Source organism: Synchiropus splendidus, chromosome 6 (assembly GCF_027744825.2).
Source record: "Synchiropus splendidus isolate RoL2022-P1 chromosome 6, RoL_Sspl_1.0, whole genome shotgun sequence".
Lineage (NCBI taxonomy): Eukaryota > Metazoa > Chordata > Actinopteri > Syngnathiformes > Callionymidae > Synchiropus > Synchiropus splendidus.
The window spans coordinates 21,178,238-21,203,097 of NC_071339.1; the positions used below are offsets into that span (position 1 = coordinate 21,178,238).

General features: G+C 42.6%; 1 protein-coding gene across 7 annotated transcripts; it reads right to left on the minus strand.

The window, feature by feature from the left end:
• Positions 1–1,126: 1,126 nt before the first annotated feature.
• On the minus strand, positions 1,127–24,860 carry LOC128760259 (proto-oncogene tyrosine-protein kinase Src-like). Of its 7 annotated transcripts, XM_053867484.1 has the most exons (13): positions 20,637–20,882; positions 13,537–13,818; positions 12,741–12,840; positions 11,979–11,996; positions 10,290–10,388; positions 10,017–10,120; positions 8,095–8,244; positions 7,873–8,028; positions 5,861–6,040; positions 4,942–5,018; positions 4,718–4,871; positions 4,513–4,644; positions 1,127–4,395 (listed from the first exon to the last, which is right to left on the minus strand). In XM_053867484.1, exons 1-13 carry the CDS (start codon positions 20,677–20,679, stop codon positions 4,187–4,189), a joined length of 1,704 nt encoding a protein of 567 aa, XP_053723459.1. In that variant the 5' UTR covers positions 20,680–20,882; the 3' UTR covers positions 1,127–4,186. The 7 variants fall into 7 exon arrangements, with proteins under 7 accessions (XP_053723459.1, XP_053723464.1, XP_053723461.1 ...); XM_053867489.1 differs by lacking the exon at positions 11,979–11,996 and having other exon boundaries at positions 20,637–20,891; XM_053867486.1 differs by lacking the exons at positions 11,979–11,996; positions 20,637–20,882 and adding an exon at positions 24,814–24,860 and having other exon boundaries at positions 7,873–8,244.

Here is a 24,860-nt window from a genome sequence, read left to right on the forward strand (position 1 = left end):
CAGTGAATCCACCTGCAGGATCTGTACCGGAAAGATTAAAAAAAAAAAAAAAAAAAAGAAAGAAAGAAACGCTTAGGAATTTATCTCAGCCAGGTATCGGCAGAAGACTCAGGCATATTACTTATTTTGACAGAATGAAACTGAAGGTGTATGACTGTAACATATCACAAAATTGTTGACAGCTGCGTACAACAAACTTGTATAAATGATCATTTAATTTAGCTACATGGATGTTGAGAAACTGACACGCCAGGAATGGACATGGTTAGTTGAAAAACAAAACTGTATTTTTCTGGGTTGAAGCATTATATTCTTCTTGTAATTATTATGTATTTGTTGAGTTGAGTTGAGTTTCTGTCATGTGGAGTAGAAAATACAGTATGTTCACCGTGACAACAGAAACAAAACTATGCTGATCAATAGCAAAACAAATCAATGTCCTTTGTCGCCAGAATAGACCTGGGGACATGTGGCGATTTGCTTTGTGAATTTGATTTTAATGAAGTTAACAGAATGAAAGATGTCAGTCATGTAGCACAACATTCTATTCAATATTTTAAACCAATCTACACAAGTCATGACAAAATGTATTAATCAGCTAAGAAGTAAGCGAGCAGTACATAGTAATAGTGTTGGATTACTGTGTGAAGTGAACTTGATCAACACCATTCAGGCCTCACCTCAAGCTCTGCCCCTGATACTCAATTCAAGTATGAACTATTGTGAAGTGACTGTGTCCCGGCCTGGTGAGTGATGGCCACCCACCACTAGACCGCAGTGTTTCCACACCAATGTTTGTCCAACATGCTGAGATTGTAAATATGAAAAGTTCATCACAGAATGTACTGTGGGGGTAATTACATGAGAAATTAGAGAGAAATACGGCAGATATAAGCGAGAAAGCGAATACAGTCACAAATGGAGAGTTGAATATTACATTTATTATTATTATATAATAGAGGCTTCTGAAGTCATTGTATCTAGAAAGAAAGGGACGCCGTGGACAGGTCACCGATTCATCGTAGGGCATTTATTTAACTGTAGAATAGTAAAAATGCCATAACCAAATGTGATCTGTGGTGAAAGCCAGAACAAATGACAGCACACACTCTTGTCAAAACCCATTTCAAATATAATTTATTGCACATTTAAAATAACATTAAGTGGCACGATACCCATTTGTCAATCCTGTCACAATTCTGAACAGCAAAACAAAACAAAAGTCCTTATAAAATGCTCACAACTTCATCAGATTTATGATCTTTCAAATTTAAGAATAAAGATGGCCATCAATTTGCAGGAATGCCGGACCAAAACTGCATAGATTCATAAAAAAGTCAACATAAAAAAAGACTGAGACGCTTCTAAAATATGGCACAGGAAGTCCAATGACACCTCGGCCCTCGGGGCCCTCTAGGCAGCTCAGAAAACGATTGCAGTCATTTCTAATATCACTATGTGGAGCTTAAATTTAGTTGAAAATAACCTCAGAATATTTAAAAACCTCAGAATGATTAAAAAACCTCAGCATGGAGGCAAGTAAAGAAACATGATAGTCACAGTCATTTTTGCTCTCACTGATTTGTTATCGATCAGGATTCATCACCAGGGCATTGACAAGTACAGACCACCAGCTCCCTTATTGCTGCATGTAGAGAAAACTGGTTAAGTTGTTCTAACCGGCTATACACTTTTTTTTTTTCTGTATCGACTACATCGATAACCAACTCACTATGAATGAGTGACACTTCTTGGAGACCTGCCTGAAGGTGACTGGTGTGATACAAAATCCCTAAAAGCGCTACAGTATGTACAGTATGACAGTGGTCGCTGTGGACAAAAATAATTGTAAGACGATGGTCTTAAAAGTCCATGATCCCAAATACACATGATGATGTGCGGTACATCATAACTACAAACCCAGCCAGGAGAACAGCACAAAAGCATGCTAACTGGTTTCTCATATTAAGACATTAACACAGTTTTATTAGGGTCACCTGATCGAATATGCTTCTTGAAGGGTCTCTTCGGTGGCACCTTTTTAATGGTCGCCTCTCTTGGCCGTAAAAGATTATGTACATCAGCAACAGTGGAGATACTTTTTGGCACGGCGAACAGTGGGCCCGGCTTTCATCTGCAGCCCACTTGGATTTTGATTCAACCGTAATATGATTGGACGGGCAGCTTCTTTAGTAGGTCACGTAAATGTTTCATGAACGCAACAACGCTCTGCGGAACCAAGCTTAGGACTTCGAACTGTGCCCAGTGCCGTTCAAACCAATTCTTTTATATCACAAATTACATTTGTTCGGGTGTACAAATGCTCTATAACCACATTTTTAAATCATCGCGCATTGAGATGGTGACTTCAAGTTCGTATGCACGGTTCGCACCTACCCAAGGAGTTATGAGGAACAACTCAAATTAAGTTGTGTATTTATCGATATTGTCAGCATAAAATAGGGAAGTAGAAAAGAAATGGGGTTGTTTTTTTTGGTGACTTGAGCACGCTTGTGATTAGGAGTCGCACCTCTTACCAAGTATCTGACGCTCCAATAGCAAATCTATCCATCTGCAGCCATAAACTGTGAGCCACATTGGGATTAAGGATGCAGACATTTGGACTATGAAAAGCTTGCTTATCAAAAAGCAGACCAGCGGGAGGTCCACTCAGGATCAAGTTTTTAGACCATTAAAATAATCCTTTAATTGTTGAAGAAAAAAAAGTACATCAGCCCACACACTTTCAGTAACCGAGTGCTGATCTGATATTTATGTTTTAATTTAAATCACAATTTACCCTCTAAACAGCTCTCCGGTCTCATTTTTGCAGTGCACGTTCTCATGTGGTTCAATCTAGAAAGTTTTTGCAGTCTTTTCATCCGGAGTCACGTGGGGTCGGTAAAGCAAAGACTGTGTGATGTTAGAATTCATATTTAATGCTCTGGCCTTCAAAGAGCTACTCTTAAAGAAGAACTTTGAAATGGGTTCGACGCGCCGACAGAAAGTGGCGTCTCTATAACTCCTCACGAAGGCGTGTAAGAAGACAAATGGCACGATAAATAATAAGCTTTATCATGTTTTACTAAACCAACCACAATGTTTTTCAGGCAACATGTAACAGCATGGGTTTCCCTGTCTATGACTTTTCGATATCACCAGTAACAAACCAACGTTGTGTGGGGGCATTCTACCTTTTATTTTGGGGGTCCTGAGAGGATAAACGCACTAAACAACTCTGCAGCATGAGCGATGATTCATTACGTAAAGCTGTACAAACATGTCACGTTTCTACTCGCTACTGCTCACCTGCCTTCCCAAAACCCCGACCCTTTTATTACTTGTCTTGTAGGTCACAGTTACCGTGTGGCTTTTTAAAATCCAAAAGACTCCCAGTTGTACCAAACCCTTCGTAAACCTAAAACAAAAAAAACAAAAAAAACACACACACAAAAACCCCCAAAACTTAAGAAGTCCCTGCGTCAGAATCGTTTTTAATCATTGACGGTGAAACCAGCCGACCAGCGTCATGAAGTAGAGAAAAAAGTCAGCAAAGTTGTCCTCACCTCATGGTCCAGTCGATGACCCTCATGAAAACAACGGACTGGAAATCAAAAAGTACCATTCTTGCCACTGAAAATGGAACTGAAACCACAGGACTGTTCAACTAAACATCAATAAAGATGCAAATGCTCCAGAAGTGAATCTGAGTTCAAAGGAGCAGCACTTGAGAATCAGACTGAAGACAGAGGAGGAGAGAGGCAGGAGGAATCTTGCGGCTCCTCCGTGGATGAGCAAGAGAAAGTTGCAGACCAGAGGAGAAGAGACACGACAGAAGAAAAAGCACTATGTTTTGCGGCTCATGCTTGGCAGGATAATCCTCCACCTCCTACCTCTCGCTTCCTCGAGAGATCTGGATTTGGTTCCTTCAAAACCTCCAACATGTAGACTTGTAATTCAAGCACTCTCCTGTCTCCTCTCTGCTCAGCACTATGGAGAAGTAAACAGCTTGATGAGAGGAGGACCTCCACGTTTCACTACTGGTCTCAGAAGTTCCTCTCCATGGAGATTCACAGGCTCAGAACTTCCAGTAGATGCTTCTCTGAGGTTGCTTAGTGCACATCGTTCTGGGTTGAGGTTCTCCCTCCAGGGGTAAGGGGACAAGGGGTCGGTTTATCGTGTGGTTCTATAGGTTCTCCCCAGGCTGATACTGGGGTTCTGTGGAGGTGAAGTAGTCCTCTAGGAAGCCCTGAAGGTACTCGAATGTTGGCCTCTCTTCTGGATCCTTCCTCCAGCAGGACAGCATAAGGTCGTGCAACGATCCGGGGCACTCAGATGGGCAGGGCATTCTGTAGCCGCGCTCCACCTGGTCAAGGACCTCACGGTTCACCATACCTGGGTACCCAGAGCGGAAAGAGGTGTGCACATGGAAGCCACGAGGACAGACTTCACAATCCATTTAAGAAAACACTTCAATCATGAAACCACCTTGCTATCAGTGAGAAACTCTACCTGGATATGGCACTCTGCCTTTAGTGGCCAGCTCTGTCAGCAGCACACCAAATGACCAGACATCTGACTTTATTGTAAAACGGCCGTACAGCGCCGCTTCTGGTGCCGTCCACTTGATCGGGAACTTCGCTCCTGTTAATTGTAAGAAACGGAATGATCCCGTAAGCCTCCGTGTGGGTAGCAAACTGACGTTTTGTGGATGTACCTTGTCTTGCCGTGTACTCGTTGTCTTCAATGAGTCTCGCTAGACCGAAGTCAGCCACCTTACACACCAGACTGTCTCCCACCAGGATGTTGGCAGCTCGCAAGTCTCGGTGGACGTAGTTCATCCTCTCCACGTACGCCATTCCAGCCGCGATCTGCATCAGCAGTGTGACTTGGTTATTGTCGCCACGGGGAGTGTTGAGGAGTAACATGAGCAAGGTGTACCTGAGCAGCCATGTCCACCAGCTGCGGCAGACGCAGCATTTTTCCTGCTTCACCTTTCAGGAAGTCCAGTAAGCTGCCTGTTGACACCAAACAAGTACAACTTTTTAAAACAATTGAACATCATATTCATATTATCTTAACAGGATTTGATAAACTACTCTTGGATTATTTTTTATTTGATTTTTCCATTAAGTAGGTGAGTACTGAACAAATTCAGACAAGTATGGAATGTAAATGTCTCACAGAACAAAAAAAACAAAACAAGTGTATAGTTCAAGTAAGGACATGTAAGACCACTGAGTAAATAAAAAATACTACAAGAGCCAACCAGTCCGTTCGTGTATTTCAGATGCGTATGGACATACTATTTGCTTGAAATGAGCAAAGAACCGCTTTAAGTCCTCCCGACTGCAGGTTCAAACTACTTACAACTTGATAAAATCATTAGGATTTTCACTTCGCTGTGGAGCACTAGCAGTTTTAAATCATTATTCAGTGACAGTGGTGACCACCAGGTGGCTCTTTGGTGCTGAGGACAGCCTTGTTCTCCAGACTACAATGGTAGCACAGCTGTTGCTGTCTGTATCATACAGAATTAGGAACTGTAAATTGAAAGGAAGCAGCCCATTTGTGAGTTCATCGACAGTAGTTATTCACACTGAAGGAAAACGATGAATCCTACAAGTCGCGGAGACGCAAATAGAACAGGTAATGGTGGATACGAGTCACTTGATGTGATGTCTCTCTCACTCACTAAGACTGCTATAGAGTCAGGACTGTCTGGTCCAACTTAATGTAAATCTAGACATCTTAGCACTCATAATCAATTTTGCAATATTTTCTTGCAATACTATTTCCTCTTTAGGCAAACAAGGACGTTTAAAGGTTTAATTCAGAGCCCTGCATGCAATCTGGTTACCTTGACTCATGTATTCCGTCACAATGTAGATGGGCTCCTCAGACACGACGGCATAAAGCTGGACCAGCTTTTCGTGCCTGAGCTTCTTCATGACCTGTGCTTCCTGAAGAAAGGCCTCTGGAGACATGGTGCCGGGCTTTAGGGTCTTGATGGCTACACGGGTCGTGCCATTCCACGTGCCTGCAGTCACAAATTCGATAGTGAGAAGCCTGACTCTGACACCTCTTAAATCGCAACTGGTTTCATAATGCCTTTAAAGTCGATCCAAAGACTGCACTAATCTGAGATCCAATTGGGAGATTGTTGTTAGATTAGAAGGTTAGGAAGAGGATCCCTCATGAAGATGTCAAAGTCACCATTGAACTGTGGGGTAGACCATGAATCATCACTGGGATTGGTCTGGGTGAAAACAGGAAGTGATGTACAGGGAGAGTTCAACAGGAGGTCTATTAAGCAACAAGGCATAAAGCTAGTGATCACATGTTTTATGATTATAGGAAGACTAAGGGGTTTCATTTCAGCTTAGTCAAGATAACTCCAGTTTAAACTAGACTATTCCATCTTATGGACGTTATAGGTGGTGGACAAACCCGTCTGAGTGGGGCTTGCAGTCAAAGTCAAGACGCGTCACGGCATGAGAATGTATGTGGCCCACTGCATATATTGTGAAGGTTTCAATAATGGACCTGGAAGCACTCGTAATGTCCTGCAACAGATTTCAAATATGCTACAGTACAAGACATATAGCATGGATGAAATATCTGCCGTCCAGGTCCGAGAGAACAGATATTTCATCCATGCTATATGTCTTGTACTGTAGCATATGTGACAATAAAGCTACCTAACCTAAAAGTTGCATTTCTGATTTCATTAAAACTCATTGTGCGTCAAATTCTATTCCAAATAGAAAAAAAAGTGAAACTCAAATGAAGCATGAATACTTTGTTGTACTGAAACAGTCCTTGCTTATGTATAACATAATATTATTCCTGATGCAGTATAACACAGATGGTACTCTTGAGTTCCAACTAGTGGTATCTCACATTTTCTTATATACTACATTTCTTAGTTTAACTCCTTGTCGTGTTTGTAACATCACAATGTGTTCTGTCAGTTTTATTTTGGAGTTAAATTGGTGGCTTTGTGAGACGGTGAGTCAGAAAAGCCTGTGTCAGCTCACGAAAGAGACGCAGAAGATGTGGTTAACTTCATCATCTGACAACATTGTTGTGAAGTTTTGCCAGTACCTAGTCAGCATTTGAGAAAATATACTTCCATACCAAGTTTTGGTCACACAGAAGAGACATCTCTTTTATAGGATGCCTTTATCTGTAACAGCTTTGAACCTACAGCTTTTAGAAATAGTGATATCAAAGTAAAAAAAAAAACTCCCAAATGGTTAACAATAGTTATCACTACCTGAACCCCAACTATGAACATCTCAGCCCACTGAACTTCTGCGCCTAACCAATGAAAACATAGTAATAAGTGTAACTTGTATACACTCTATGTCAGTGGAGAGCGAAGGACAGGTCGGGGGTCACATGTGGCCCCTGGGAGATCAAAAGAATAATACTCGTTTTCTTCACTAATTCTTATTGTCCCTCAAAACAAATAAAGTATAGTGAAAAAATAGCTTGTGATTCAGTGAGTAATATTTAAGAATAAACAAGTTACATTTAATATTATTGTTTTTCCATTGGTCCTTCGGATTGATGGCCCCTCACATTTCACAAGTGACTCACTAGTCTTTTCAACTTATACTCTTGGGGAAAATAAATAAATAAATAAATACAAATAAAAATTGTGTATCGTACTGTCCACTTGGATCATTTACATTAAAAGCAATAGAGATTTTTACCTCAAGGCAGCTTTTGGTTGCTCTGCGGACCTCGGCATTTGCGTGCAGGTGTGGGGGGATTTTATCTATGTGGTGGAGGGTGTGTGTGTAACATGTGCGTGGTGTGTAACATTTCTCGCAGCATGCTCAGTCAGGGTGCAGCAGTGCTTACCCATCCAGACTTCTCCAAAACAGCCCTGACCCAGTTTAAGGTCGAGTCGTAGGGATTCTCGAGGAATCTCCCAGGCATCCCTGGCAAGTCCCTGCGTCTGAGGTTTGGCCACTGGACACACATCTGTGAGAGCGTGGCACAGCCCGTCAGAGTGCTCTGAAAGATTTAAAATCATTAGAAATCCTAACAAACTGCCGCAGGGACGGGACGGACGTGACTCACTGCGGTAATGGAAGACGAGCTGCTGTAGGCTGGTGAACTGGGTGCGAGAGGTGATGTAGAAGCCACCACTGTCCAGCTTTCTGATCTTGTAATGCTTGACATTCAGACCTTTGGTGTTGTCGTAGTCCAACACGGACAGGCAGTACGCTCCTATGGGACACAAGAATGAGACCAGAGACACATTAGAACAATAATGCTGAGCCAGAGTGGCAGCTGTGCTCTGATGTCTCCCGCAGCTGTCCTCTGGAAATCCCTGCTGCTCTTTTATGGGCCTTAGAGTTTCACCAAACCTGTCTTTTGCCCTCAACTGGGCTTTCACTTACCAGTTTGATGGGCACCCATCTGATGCATAATAAACAGCTGTTTATTGAGCTACTTCAGTCAACCACAGGACCTAAACAGATGGTCCACCAACTGTTGAAATATTGTGAATTATAAAATCAAGCTCCCAAAAATGGTTCCCTGTTTGACTTGTTATCGATCTGCCAGCACCCACAGAAGAAAGGATCTGGATTTTATTAACTGGTTTTCAGAAAGACGGAGCTGAAAACGTCCCAAACGCTTCTGGCATTACTCTGGTATTATATGAATCTAAAGTGCTTAATCATGCTGCATTTTGTGTAATCTGGCCAAAATCACAAGCACACTGTTGGCTCCTGCTTCATCTGGAAACACCAGCGGTGCGGTTTACGAGAACGTGTTGGAGATAACTAATGTTAAAATGATGCATTTTCATTTGCCGCCTTTGAGATTTGGAGACCTTTTTAGCCTTTTAGATGATCCAAAGCATCTTAGCCAGAGTGACACGCTTTACAACAGCAAACATGGAGCTGCACACTAATCTGAGCTGCACATTGAACCTCACATTTGACATCTAATCCAGCACCAAGCCAGAGGCCAACACGCAGACCCCCCGCCCCCAGCCTCACACTTTCACTCAGTCTCCCCCATAACTGCTCTTTCCTCTCTCCATGCCTCACCCCGCCCCTCCTGTGTGTGCGTGTGTGCGACTTATAGCCAGGGGGAAACACAGCGCCCTCATAGGTTGACCTACTTCTGACAGAGTGATTCACCCCGATCCATTCACAACCCCCCAATTCACACCGCTATGTTGCTATTCCCCCCATACAGCCTTCAAAAACAAGCCCGACTTACATCACAGGGACGAGAGTCGGCCGACTCTCCACTCGCACACGTGGACAACAAAGACGCTGCAGGACTTAGTGAAAAATTTACAAATGACTTCATTACAAGGTTTCCTCTCTTTCATATCTGGTCCCTGAAGATTCACTTACTTCTAAGTGGCGCAAGAAAAAAACAAAGCTCAGGAGATTCGTAGGCGGATTCAACACACATTGTTACCCACGTACAGTGCCCGCCAAGAGCAAAAATACAACCTGGAATGTTCATTTTTTCCATGTTGAGATTATATCACAATAATCTGAGGATGTGGATTACAAACCCCTTGTATGGCTTAAATTGTGATTCTGCTGTGGCCTGTGCTCAGATCTCCTTATTGGACTACGATCCCGCTCGTATTTCGCTTCACATCTCACTACTCTGTAACATGATTCTATCTGTATTAGGGACGGGTATTGGCAGGATTCTGACATGTCATTTTGTTGCCTTCATTGTGTTTTGCTAAGGTGAAGGATAGAGATGCCGAGACCGAGACAGTGAGGAGATCTGAAAACCTTTGGCTGACATAACATTTTTCGTTAATGCCTTTGTTGCCAGTTCACTGCTTTTCCATCCTTTTGGCTCCTTTGGAAACACTGCAGGCTTGTAACACCACGCAAGAGTTACTGTAGATTAGGGGTAATGCGTGCACTGCGACAAATCCCCCTAACATTTAGCATCAATTACTATCTCAACAAACAAGTAAAAGCACACTATTATCAAAGTCAGGACGACCATCTCACCTTTGGTCGTTTCACTCTCCCTCACTAAAAAGGTTCCCCGTCTGTTTTGCAAGTTCAACAGGATCCTTTCCGAGTCACGGCGAGTGATCTTCCCAAAATACCACCTGCGGGAGGTGAGGAGTGTTAGAGTGACACTTAAACCCGTGAGGGAAGAAACTCACAATGCAGGAGAGGCTCATTAAAATGTGCAAGAAACTACATTTGAAACAAGCGGACTTGTCTGCGTGTTTCTGCTCTAAATGCTTTAAGAAGAAACAAGAGAAGATAATGTACTCTTCTGCTTGGATGGAGTCGGACGGAGCCACGTAGTTGCTGGGGATGTATCCGCTTTCCCCCGTGGTCAGGGAGCGAGCGAGCCACCAGTCTCCTTCTCTGTGTCACACAAAAAGAGACGCGAGTCAGACAAGCAAGACAGTAAAACCTCTTCGGTCTGAAAGTTACAAAAGCACCCAACATTGTGCTGCTACGACTTTACACATCAATAAATCATTGACGTTTTAGCGGGTTCTTATGCTTGACTGAGCCATTGTGATGTGTGAAGCATTATTATCTTCATGATTTAATTGTTCACAGAATTGAACCAGCACAAACTTCAAGGAAAACGAAACATTCCGTTTTTGGTTTCTTATAGCTCATGTAGTTGATGGTGGCCAGGACCTAAAGTATTTCATTGTTTAATAGATACCAGTTACAGATAACAGTTCTTGACTCTCAGACACCAGTTTACTCCCCCGCTTCAGTCGTTACGAACAAAAATATCCACTTCCTGAAAACTGTTGGAAAAACTGATTCAACTACTTCCTCAAAAGTCACACACATTCAATCGATGGAGAGTTTTAACTGCCTCATCCTCATCCAAAAATGACTAAAGAGGGGCTTCAATCTTCAATGCTGTATTGCTCTCATCAAAGTTATGATTCTTCGAATGTCCATCTATTAATTGTGAGCTAGATGCAAAACCACATGTATAGGGTGAAAATTAGAAATAGAGATACGATTTATAGCATGGTTTAATTGTTAAACTGTTCCTGTGCATGATGGAACTCAGAAGTGTTTTTATTGTGGAAGAGCCTTTTATAGCAGCACAAATGAATATCAGGTAGTGATGTCACATGACGTACATCCAAAAATACAACAGGGGCAAAGTGAGGCCCAACGGTTGAAACCATGTTCCCACTGAGGATAGAAGTGGTTCTTGGGTATCACATAAAAAAATGATATCCAAAGTGCTCAGATAATGTGCACAGAACAGTTTCCCACCCAGCCTGAAGTATTTTAAACTTCACAACCTTCCATCCACCAACATAATCTCATTCAGTCTCCATCATGAATGTTTTGGTTGTGACATCACACTGCATAATGTGGTGCACCTGGAATTGGTGCACTGAAAAATGTTTCCTCTCAAAGGTTTATATGCAATTAATCTGCGTGGTTTGGATAAGTCATTAGAAGTAGACGTATTTTCTGTTTTAACTGTCAGTAATTAAAATCACAGATTAAGAAATTGATTTTTTTGAAAAAGGACGCAGTATTTTCCCTTTAAATTTCCTTTATGATCAACAATGGCCCTCTAGTTCTGGGATTTCCCTTCAGTCGGCCTCCCCCACTTTAACCTATCCATGAGCCTCTGGTTGTCTTCCCAGTGATGTCGTTCGCTCTCATCTTGCATTTCCTTTTTGAATCAAATTCTAGTATTCTATTTTGTTAAATGAATATTACAACTTTGATGTCACGCTTTAATATAGTTCCTCAGCTCGACTTTCCTTGAAAGCATTTCCTAAACACTTTTCCCACATATTCGTAATTCCATCGACTTCTAACCGTCGAGCCATTTCTCAGCAGTATTGTTCAGTCGCTCCTCCACAACAACAGAGATGAGGGCATTAGTTGCATTAACACCGAGGGGGAAGTAAAGCACACTGCAGACTTGTAAGCATAAGAATCTCCGGCATTATTACTAACCTGAAGCTGTACTTTTTCCTAGGAGAAACCATGAAGCATGAGAAAGGAGGAGAGAGGGAGAGATAACAGACACAGCAGACACATCAAAATCACAGCAAGGAGACACAGCAAGGCAGACAGACAGCGTGTGTGGAGGGACTGCACAGTGGAGGCTGCTCTTCAGAGCCATCATTTCAGGTCAGATTATGGAAAACAGTCTCGATTTAAGGTCAGACGTTATCATCACCAGCATGAATATTATGTTGAAGCGAGTGGCTCAATATGAGCCCCACACTCTGTAGTCCCCACTCTGGTTAACATCCATAGCAAAGATTAAAGCAGGAAGTTTTTGGAGGAAGCTCACAGAACTCAAAGAACAGCATTGTTTCTGGTGTTACTAAGCAGCTTCAGAGTAGGGTTGCTCCACTTTACTCACTTCAAACACATTTTAATAAGCATCCAGTCACTTCTAACTCCAGTAAATCTGCACGTTTCGCCATTCATCTGAATCTCAGCATGATGCCGTCAGCCTAGAACACGTGAAGTTTCAAATCTTGATGTGAGGAGCTTTTTCAAACCATTACCAAAATGACAAACAAATCCAACGTACTCTGCCATCCTGCTGCCTTTTTGTCAACAGATGGATGCTTGCTAAGATTTGTCCTCGTGTCTGCGTTAGCGTGCTTTGATTCAGATGACGGTCACAAGTAAAATCAGTTCATTTAAGGTTTTCTGTCGAGTCGTGTCGTCCGTGGGGGAAAACAGATGACAGCTGTTTCTTACGTGTTGTTTACAATCTGCAGCCTGTCGCCTTTCCGAAAGGTCAGATCAGACGCTGTCCGTGATTCATAGTCGTACAGCGCCACGAACGTAGTAACGCCTCCTGCAAGAAGCAACACAGCAAATACATTGAGAGGCCTCGCTTCATGTTGACATTAACACCAGAAATCTATATCCATTCATGCGCTGCTCAACATCGGCACGAAATTGTTTACTCTACTTGATGAGGAATATTGACTCGTCCACCGCCGATAGTCCAATGTGGAGGTTTTATTTGATTGAGAGCTCAGAATTCTTTTGTGATTCTTGCTCCTTTTATATTCTAATGGAGGCCCACACACAACCTTGGAGTGGGCCAGACAGAAAGGGAAGAAAATACAAAAGAAGTATTTAAAGCAAAGACATTAAGCTCAATTACAACAAGTTTTAAAACTTTGAATGCAGTGTAAGTTGCGGGTGAAGCAAGAGAATAGAGCGGCCGATGTCATGATGAAGCATCTCTGTTGTTCACCACCATCGTTCACTGAATTCCCTCTCCACTCTGCATGAATGTTTGGTTTCCAGATGTACCACATTAACTGTCAATACTTAGCAAAGCTACCGAATAACTTGGTGGTTCACATTATCAACATGCTCTAGTTATGACCTGAGGGCCACGTAAAATGAGCAACATTCTGAGCTTTGAATTTAGTTCCAGTACATTTGGCATAATTTTCAATGGCTACCATTTTAAAGTAACTCACTGGTGACCCTACTCGTAATTTTCAACTTTAAAAAGTGCCAATGTCAGTCTTCTTACCGGACAGCGGACCTCTCTGAGGTGATGTGATGGTGCCGGTGTGGTCCACCCCTCCGAACAGAGCCAACTCCGGAGTATTTGTCGGCGCATGTTGATGCTGGCTCGGATGTGCCCGCCTGCCGGTGCCAAAAGCAGGACTCCTGTTGGGGGTTTGGGTCTGCTGGGCCGGGCCTAGGTGGTGGAAGTGCCCGCTGTCTGAGCCGGTGCCGATGGTTCCATCCAGGCTCATGGAGCGCTGGCCCGGCTCCTTGGGCTTACTCTTGCCCGCCCCCATATGCAGACCTGAAACGAGAGTCACTGTTAAGTTGCCGATATAGAAATACTGTACGTCCTCAAGACAAGTCAAATGAACACTACTGTGTGAAGGAGGTAAACCCGTGGGTGCCCATCGGGCTGTCTATCAGCTAGTGTTTTAGGACAACTGCAGCGCATCGTACGTTCTGCTGAGAAGGTGATCGGTTGCAGCCTGCCACCTCTTCAGGATCTGTATGTCTCCAGGACTCTGAGACGTGCAGGTCGGATCAGAGGCGACCCTTCTCACCCTGGTCATGGACTGTTTGTCCCTGGTACCTCTGGCAGGAGGCTACGTTCAATCCAGACCAGAACCTCCCGTCATAGGAACAGCTTCTTCCCCTCGGCCGTCAGACTATTGAATTTGTGAACAGCCTTTGTTGTTTTTTTTTTTCATTTTCATTTTATTTTCCGTCAGCACTTTTTCCAAAACACTTTCCTAGTTGGTGGGATTCTGAACAACGTTCTTTTGCCAATGATGGACCCAAATTGAAATAGCAAATCCTTGACAGATGTTTATGAACAGCACAAGTGGTTCATCAGTAAATAAATCCATGCATTGATTCAGTCACAGTTGTCCGCTTATCTGTGGTCTGGTTTCAGAGGGAGCAACTGCTCTTGGGTAATGGACAGAACAGGCACACATTAGGGGGTAACCTGACCAGTGCCACCTCAGTGGGCTCTTTCAATGTGGTTGAGCAGTGGTCCTACTCTGAGCCCCACATAAACGACTGGGCTCCACACCCTCCTACCAAGGGAGAACCCAGACAGAAAATAAAGAAATGGTGACTACTTCGTACCCAAAGCTATTGACCGACAGAATTGGATCAGAAGCGCACCACCTGACAGGCTAGAGGCTGGAAGACACCAATAGAAGAACAGTGGGGGAATCAGCAATGACGAGATACAGCATATCACAGTGCACAAAGAGCAAAAGCAAAAACAAATAATATGTGGGACGAAATAAGAAAAACAGTAGACAACAACAAAAGAGGAAGAGGATAATACAATGTAAATTATCCTACAGTACTTGTCCCAGATACTGTACTTAGGGAAATGGTGCTGATGAAGGCAGAAAAAAGGAACAGATTCCTCCATTAAAGGAAGAAGAAAACAGATGAGAGGAAGTGAAGGAACTGAACAATGAGAATATGCATCACACTCGCCGCTGAAAGTCAAAATTCAAGAAGCGGAATGGGAGTACACTACAAAGAAGAACAAAAAAAACATGTCGCTAAACGAGTGAAGGAAATTAAGTGAACCTCAGAAAAGATGGGAGTCTCAAGATGGGAAGCGATGGCAAGAGCAAGGAACATGATATATATATTATATATATATATATATATATATATATATATATATATATATATATATATATATATATATATATATATATATATATATATATATATATATATATATATATATATATATATTCAGTGCCAGGAGAAATGGAAAACACAGAATGTTGTCCTCGTACTTCGGCTACGCAGAGATTTTCCCAGTGGAGGCGGAGTTTCTGCTGTTTTTGTCAACATCCAATAAAGTGCGATTTGCAATGTCAGTGTTCCACCACCGTCAGTCAGTGAAGGAGGCGAGAGACCCCACACTCCAATCTCTCCTCGGTAGAGAAGCGATACACTGAGGAGAGCTCATACAGAACAACTACAGAAGAACACTGGGATGGAACCATAACTGGGTGAAAATGACTGCCTTGCTGCAACATGTAAAGTGGATTGAAATACACATGACTTCAATAGCAATATCCTCTTGAGTGATAATGCTGCACCAATGTTGCACCCTCTTATATTTAAAGCCTTCAGATAAACACAAGCCTCTGAACCTGGATTGGTGCGACAGGTAAATGCTTCAAGAACAGCCTTGAATCAGCCAACATTCGGGGTCACTTCTATTTGCTGATAGAATCTATATGCTACAATTGATGAAAGATTCATGCAGACACACACAGCATGGTGACACTGGTGAGCACACAAGCACGCACACAGTCGCATCCTCACCAAGTAATTATACTCTGCCTTCTCCAGCTGAACGCATCAATTATGGCCAGCGACGAGTCAAGAGTGTTGCATTGTAGCAAGCGCCGACACGGACACGATGAGACAGTCAAAGGCACCCACGGAAAGTTAGAGTGCTGTGTTTGTACAGCGCGTCCAAGACTCCCCGTGGGCCACTGCAGAGTGACTCACAGCGGGACCAGCTATTTCAGGCCGACTGAAACAGAGACACTCATACACACATGAAACAGCCTTGTTCCTTTTTCAATCTCAGTTCCAGACGGTATCTGTGTCATGTGTGCACAGCTGTTTTGTGGTCACTGCCCCGTCGAACACTTAAAAGCACTTCACACCTCTTTTTCCCCCGTGACACGTGTGTATCCTCTTAACGTTGCCGCCACACGTGAATGAGTCAACGCTCTTTTTTTTTTTTAAATACAAAGAGGAAGGAACTGGTTGCTAAAAGAACGTGGGTGGCTGTTGTATACTTCACGGACAGCTGAGGCTTAGTGGGCGTTTCAAGTGGAATGTGAGAGAATACCATAATCACAAAAGGTACGGGAATTCTCTCAGATAAGGAAGGATCCCACTGAGGAGGTGTGTGTGGGAGTACTAGTTATCAAGCAAACAAGTGTGAGTCGCTTCATGTAGAGTCGTGCAAGATTTGATTCAACGGCTGCCAAGAGGTAATCTGGAGCACCGAGGGTTAACGCATCCTCTGCTGCAGCACTGACTCACAGTGGACCTGCAGGAGATGGACCGGGTGTTGCGAACAGTGGGAAGCGCCAACCGGTGCATTTGGGAAGAAGAGAAGGGAGTTTAAACAGGACTGCAGGACAGATATGATGTTTATATTGAGCATTCCCAAGAGATGATGTACACAAGTGCGTATCACATAAGAATGAAGGAGAAGGTCGGTACAGCCGGAGTGGATTGTTCAAAAAGTTCCAACACCAACGTTTTTCCCAGATGACTGTTGGTTGCTTGTATTTTGACTTGGCGCCTTCAGTAATGGTCCCTGGAGCAAGTTTTACTTTGGTTTTCAACATATTTTATTTTCAGTGTATAATATAAGTCCATTCAATTACTATATTGTCTCCATTATTTTACATACTATTATTACTGTTGTTGTCAAATCTTGTATTGAGGCATTATTTTTTTTCTTAGATATTTGTAAATTAACTTTTTCCCCCATTTTATTTCATAAAGTACGTTCTCCTAATATCAAGCACATTTATTTCAGTAAGTACACTTGGCTAATGACCCTCATAGATGGTGATTTGCAAATCCCTATTTCTATGCAAAAATCTCCTTTTAGTCTTTCTAAACAAAGCCAGGCTCCTTCTTTCTCCACCTTTAGTATATTCTCAATAGGTCCAAGTAGAACACCGTGGTTGTGTCCTTTTTCCTGGTATCTCCATCATTTGTCTTTCAAAGAACCTAATTAAGAAAGAAAAACGAAAGGATATTCCAAAAATAAATGGTGTCCTAAAAATGTTTCATTTAGAATTTAAATAGTAATGTACTCACATCGGTCATATGAATATAAGTATAGGGCCTCACGTGGTCCCCGGGCCGTACTTTGCTCACCTCTAACCCATAAATAGCAGTAACCACTATGCTTTAAAGCTTCCTGCTCACCCTCACTGCTACTCAGTCCTCTCCACCCTGCCTGCACTTTCTTTTCACCTCCCTTCATCTCTGTCCATCACATGGCATGAAGAAAGAAATATAATAATTCATCACACAGGAATCGCACACTTTCTAGCAGGAATAAAAGATGTCTATTTATAGTTTTCCTCTATTTACATTGAAAAGGGAAGTCTCAGTTGGCCACTGTGGATTATATAATGGATCAACTGCGTGAAGTAATTAGAAAAAAAAAATACGAATAAGCAAATTGTAAGCACTTAATATGCGTGCATAGCAATTTTTGCTAAGACTGGAATATCAACTCATTCGGAAAACTGAATAATTGGCTTGTTTAAAGCCATTCCAATATCGGAACGCAGAACTCTCCAAAGCCCTCCAGAACCGCCCTGCATATGTAAACAACAGTGGTGGAGCTGGAGCATCTTTCCCAAATATGGCGCCACAAAACACTCCAAGAGCAATGAGGAACTGCCTCCTTCCAGTGAAATAAAATGGAGGCGTTATCATTGTGCAGTGAGAAGAACGTGCACCGGAGAATAAAGGTATTAAATATTAAGCTCCAACACAAAAGGCAAGATGAAAAGGTGTCGGTTTTGTTTTGGATTTTACTGTCAAAATAAGGGCCTGTCAAAGGAGCAGATGGAGTCACTTGCAAGCGACTGCGGTGGGTTGCTCGCTGAGAGGAGGGAATTGGGACGAGGCAGAAAGATGGGGTGAAAAAGATGGAGGCGTTAATGAGGAGCAGGACTTCCATCATCCTGAAACGCTTTTAAAATAATAGCAGTTAGCTATTACTTTAACCGCTGATGAGTTATGAACAACAAAGACATCTCTGATCGTCTCATTACAGCTGTTTCAATGGTGTCCAAGGGAGGTTTGCTATTGCCTTAGCATAACAGTATAATGTCACTTCTCCATTCTCTTCTGGACTTATAACTTTAGCAAAAGGGCAACTCTTAGCAAAGACACTACAATGATGGCAGCTCACAGGTCTGCGTTTGCTTGTATTGCCTCTCACAAGAAACAACCACATGGACCGTTCATATTCCTTGACTGTATTTTCTAAACAACATTTTACAACTTAGTTGCTTCAGACACGTCCAAAAGTGCAGTCCAGGGGCATTTGTGGCCGTTGATCAGATGTCCCACTGCTTCTAAGATAAAACATATATCTGTAACTCTGTGTCAACCAGAGAGTGTAAATACACAAAATATATTTGAATCTGCAACAGCATTAAACAAATATACAAAAAAGCTTTCCAACCAGTCAAATGAAAACGGCATTTATTATCCAGTGGTGATACTAACTGCCAAATACAGAAAGCTATTGGTGCCTATCTGTGTTAAATGCTCCAGTTGAAGGCTCGATGTTTTGGTAAGGCATGTTTTATGATCGTCTGGGTTGGTTCACCTCTGGTAGTAACCCACAAAATGAAGCCCAAATAACCAGCCCCCACCATTTCTTCCATTTGTTGGTTTCTTAAGAAGCTACAGGGGTGATAAGGGCCCAGACGACTGTGACATGTGACCCTGGTCAGTACTCATTGGAAGGGAGTGAGCGCAAAATCTTGAGTCGAATTGCCTCAGCAGCCATTTTTGTTGATGAACGTTACAGGGCGAAGGAGGAGGTGCTAGGAATTCTTGCACTCACAGGAGGATGAAGGAGTTTGTTTTATCAGATCATGTAGTGCAGCTGCCCAGTACAGGACGTGTCCTCTTACTTCAGGACCAGCACAGCTGTGCATGTCTGGCTTGATGTTGACAGACACTCCAACAAACAGTAATCTGTGAATAAATACAGAAACTCTCGGCATCTAGTGAGTTAGTTCGAACCCAAAATGTGTATGAATACCCATTATAAACAAAAAGAGGAACGATTATCACTTGGAAACAATAACATAACAATGACCGAAACACACCGACCAGTTCCTTGCCCTACAAAAAGGGTACTATATTTGGTGGGGACACGAGACAGGCCTGAGGGAAAGGGACCAGAAACTACACTACCTGAGACAAACCTACTCGGACCACTTCATGGAAACTAGGGATTTACCAATCTGACTTTTATGGTCCCGATACAGATACGTGGGCTATAGGTATCGATACCATTGTTTAAGTATTAACCGTCTTTCCATGCTGTGGGATAACACTGGTCATGTTTTGAGCAAAAAGCAAAAATGACTTCACATGGAATTACAACTTATTTATTTATATTTGTTTTTATTTATTTAAACAAAGTGTTTACTAAATATTGTCAGTATTTTGCATGTCGCCATTGCAGTTGTCACTGAAAAGAGGGTGAAATGTTTCTACACAGCAGAGTATCTGCTGTTAGCTGCTGTCATGTTATCATTCTGATGGTCGCCGCGTGCGACGTCAACATGTGCACTAAACATAGAGCTTAAATGCCAATATCGGCATCCCGGATTGGCAATTTTTCACCAATACTTTCAGAGGCTTGATCGGGTTCCATACCCGATACCAGGATCATCAGCATCACTATTGCAAACACAGCATTATTACATTAATGCTTATTATTATTTGTAGATCTGAAAAACAGAAGTACAACACAGCTTTCTGTTCATTGTTTCACGGGGACAGTGTGACTTTACTATAAGCTATAACGTTTAACTAGAAACTTACAATCCAACAAAGTTTGTGGTTAATGAGTCCAAAACGTAACCAGATACTAGCCAAAGCGTACTTCCTCTTGTTAGTAAGCTATTACTGCGCTCCAATATTGACTCATAGAACACGACTCAGAGTGGAAAATTCCAGGTCCCGTGTCGTTCAGGGTCAAGCCCGGCTGACATTAGGAGATAGCGCAGAACTAAGTGAAAACAGAAGACAATCAGTCATTAACTGTCGACTTGGTGAACTTTTCACATTATGAGAAGAGACAAAGGGTCTGCAGATACAGAGGCCGCGGCTCTCATGCAGATAAGGATTTGTCGGAAACAATTAAAACGAGAAACTGTTTCGCCTACAAGGACGAGCTGGCGAAGTCACAAGAATACAGTTTCATAACAGTGGTACCCAGGAGTGCAACCAAAGAAACGTGTTGCACAATGTTGCCTTCATCGTGAATTAATGTCAACTGATATATGGTTCTATAAAAGACATCAAACAAGGTCTACTCACAATGGTGACGATGCAGTTTTGGTAACACTGAATGAGCAACCATTGCATCAAACTGTGCAATTTTTACATCCTCATTGTTGCATTTAAGCAGCGCGGATGTTTGGCCGGAAAATAGATGAGCAGCTACCTCAGCTGTTTACATTGTTCAACAAGGGTTCTGGACCCTCCGCAGGACAGCTAACCTTTGTGCTTACTCAGCACTTAAAAATCTATAAAATGAACGAGCAGATGTCCAGAGTTAGCATGTTAGCATGCGTGAAGTAGCTTAGCATGACAGCAAGTGTGACTGTATAGCATCATTGGCGGCTAACTGATAAGGTTTTACATGGAATGCTAATTTGGATATTTTTTTTCTTTTGTTTGAGCATCATTTCATGTCTAAAAAAACACTGCGCTTAAGGACTAGCAGGTAGCATTAGCTGGAGGGCAAGACAATATTGCTAATTTTATTTTATTTTTTGGGACAATTTGTGTGTCGCCCTGCTTTACATATACAGTCCACTGACATTCTTAGTTAGGTTTTGTAATAAATTTATTGCCATTAATTGCATTTCAATACCAGAAATTCAAGTTGAATCTGTATACATAAGCTAAACAAGATTTTGCGACATTCCACGCTATTTCAGTCCCCACCATCATGAATGTTTTGGACATGGCCGATCATATTGTCTAATGTGGATCACACAGAATTGGTGCACGGAAAAATATTCCCCGTAAAATAAAGTTCATTTACTTTCACTTATTCTGTCACTTTCTGTACTTAAATAATCCAATTTGAAGTAGTGAAGTCCAAACCTTAGTTTATTTTTCATTTTATACAACTATTTTGGATCATAAATCTGTATTTTAATTCCTTAAAGTCAATATAAGGCTCTTGATGATAACATTTTTTAGAACATTGACGTGCGTCTGTGAACCTGCTGTCAATGGCTAGTGAAATACAGAACTAGATGAAACTGCCTCTTCCGTCAACTGCATGAAATTAACTTGAGGAAGCCCGACCACTGACTCCTTCACTTTGACGCTCTCATGTTTCCATTTGGTGACCAGCAGCTGTAGCTCTCCACATTAAGCTGAGCTGTACATTTCGGGTTCAGCCAGACCAACATTTGGCCGTGACAAACTTTCACAGAGTCACAGCAGACGGAAGCAGTTGCCAGTGTGAAGAAGCTCCAGCTGATGCTCCAGTCATTGGGGGGAGAAATAGTGCTTGTTCCTCCAGGTATGAGGAAATGTGACTTCCAGGTTTAACACAGCCCATCAACAACTTCTTCTTTATCAACTGGTGAAATCACCCAAAGCTTTTAAAAACATACAATTCTATCTGAGTGCAACAAGGAAAAGCCAAGAAGGGAAAAGGAGGATGTTGGCATTTAACCGACCAACAGTTCCTGTTTAAGACACTGTATATTTTTAAAGGAGAACAAAGCAAACGTAGCAGTTCACCTCTCTGTAGAGGAAGTGATCAGATCCTGAAGTAAAACTGTCCACCGCTCCCCTCAGAGAGGAGGAACAATGACACATTAATCCTCTGTTGTTGAAGTACCACATCCATTTTATAATGTTTTTAGATCCATTTAATTTCAAAGTGGACTGTGAGCTAAATATTGTTTGAAAACTAGCCTCCTCCTGTATCATTAAAGACACCATAACAGCATCTTGACGGTGAATAACAGGCGTCGCCTCTCATCCATCTAGTAGTTACAGCAATTACTTATTATGCTGCCACTCTGTGTATTTAGTTGGTCGGTCCATATCTTAAAACGAAAAAAACGAAAAACAAAACAATGGCTAACTCTCTGAAACATCAGAGACAAACGCAGGACAGCAAGATACAGTTGTTGTGTTGAATGGTTAGTGGCTCTCAATGGTGTTTCGATCACTTCCTAAATGAAGGGGATCGTATTTGACATCACACAAACCTGCTTGAATTGAAGGTTAGAGTTGATAGCGCCAGCATCTTAAACTAGGTAATGCAAGTAGTCGACATTGTTGAAAATGGCCGATTTCATGGGACCATTTCACAAAGGACACATACCTTTCACACCACATTTTTGAGGAAGCAGAATTGACATTGACATATAAAGTTGCTCTTGGGAGTCGGTTACATTGACCTGAAAGCATAGCACTATAGCTGGCAAGTCAGACACTGAGAATTTTTCAAGTGCCTTGCATGTGATGAACTTGGTCTCATCATTTAAATTACACAAACATTGCTCTGTGACATCAGAAAGGCAGCAAGCGTAGAGAACAGAAGCTTTCTGGGACAGTAGCGAGAGCTGCTAACACAGAATTCCATCTATGTGTGTTCACATTTTGGTCAAATGAATCTGATTTTGACCCTGGTGGGAAATGCCAAAAGAAGATCGCAAATAAGGTGCCAGTTTTAGACATGTCAAACTGAATCCCAAACATACAAAATACAATCTACAAATACAAAAATTCAATTGACCATCAAAATATAAACTTTGTGTTGTTCTTGCAACTGTTAGACAAGGGTTACCTGGGTGTCCAATGTGGCCACCTTGACAAAAATAAAACAGAAAAAAACCCAACACAAACAGTCTGATGCTATGAAGACAACAAGTTAGTTGTTCCTCAAATGATTTTTTTTAATGATTTTTGAAACCCCGTCAACTGTTGCAGTGCATTACGTGAGATGGCCATATATTATTGTGGGCAAGATATGGCCCATAGCGCAATAACATCGCATCCGTGACCGTGTGTATTTCTAATAACTACATTTCAATGATAAACAACAAACTCGTGAATAGCGATCGTTGGATTTTTGGTTTAATCCAATTTGTTTTCCCACACACCCCATGCCCAACCTGAACTCATTGGCTTATGGAAATGAGCTGGAGCAAGTCCAACCCCCCCTAAAACTAACAGTAAAGGGATTTTCCACATAATTAAAATTTCTATTTCCTTGGGATTAAAATAAAAACACCAATTATCAAGGGGGGTTTCAGTTGGAGGGGAGCAGGGGTGGGGCTGGATCTGCTTACCGGAGTGGCAGCTGTCAGATTGATTCACCAGAAAGGCCCCTGGGGGGTGAAATTGTTTTGAAAAAAATGTATGTCTATATATCACACGTTTGTTATTAAAGAGAATTCGCGGATATGAATGAAGCTCGAGTGAGCTGTCTCCAGCAGGAGCAGCCGGATGAATCAAAACAGGTGCTGCTGCTGCTGCTGCTACAGCTCCATTTTGAATGTCGATGGCGTGTTTTTCTCTCACCGACGTCGAATTTGAAGGCTCTCTGCAGGAATATCATAGTGAATTAACATCCTACAACACAAAGGTTGAAGAGGATTTCCTCCAGAAAGGGTTCTGGCTTCCCGATGAGACAGACGGAGCGAATGTTCGGCTGAATGGCCTGCAACAATGAACTCAATGAGGGGGGTCACAAATGCCGTGGAATAACATCCGCGCAGGAAAATACGCAGCGGACCGGAGACGTATATGGATCCGACAAGGTGAGCCGATATGGATTTAAATGCCGGTTTTACTCACCAGAGAAGGCGTCTTGATTCTGCCCCAAATCAGAGACGCGCAGCGAGGAAGCGAGCTAAGTCCGGACGGCTGTCCTCATCCGAGAAAGAATGGAAGCGGACGGCCAGTTGCTGTGGAAACCACGGTCCAGCCACGAATCCCATTTAGTGAATTTGGCCGGAGACTCGAGGAGAAGAGGTCATGCCGCACGGGGATGCCTTCTGAGGCGGAGGGGAGGGGGACGCAGCTGCTGCCGGTGGGCCGGACAAAGCTACGCTGGAGAGGGGTGGAGGAGAGCGAGCGACGGAGAGGAGTCTGGAGGTTACGCACGACTCACGTCGACCACGCTCGTTACGGAGGGGGTTCACTCGGAGCTCAAGCAACCCGACTGACAACGAAGGAATCCATCTCCATCAAACCCACCGTCCGGACTCAACACCGTGACAAAACCGTGTAGCAGACAGTCACACTCAATTAAGAGCGGGAGGAAACCGGAGTGAAAAGGGAAAGGTCATCCTCACCTAGCGGCGGGTTTCATTGTAAACTAGTCAATAAAAAACACACGGAAACGCACTCATGCTGAATGAGCATACTGTACAAGAGATGCATACACAGCGCAGCCAACTAACACATAAACAATAAAAAACGGTTTCGTTTCTGTTTTAACAACAAATCTTCACACCTCAAAACTCCACCTGCTTCCATGACGGGGTGTGGTGAAGTGTGAGG

What these genes read in the sequence shown, in the direction of transcription:
- LOC128760259 (XM_053867482.1), bottom strand. Translation starts at nt 22,717, where the DNA reads ATGTCAATGTCAATTCTGCTTCCTCAAAAATGTGGTGTGAAAG. An exon ending in TGGTGGACATGGCTGCTCAG is followed by an intron (nt 4,872 to 4,941) that starts GTACACCTTGCT and finishes CTGCTGATGCAG; the next exon opens with ATCGCGGCTGGAATGGCGTA. An exon ending in AGGCAGAGTGCCATATCCAG is followed by an intron (nt 4,396 to 4,512) that starts GTAGAGTTTCTC and finishes CTGGGTACCCAG; the next exon opens with GTATGGTGAACCGTGAGGTC.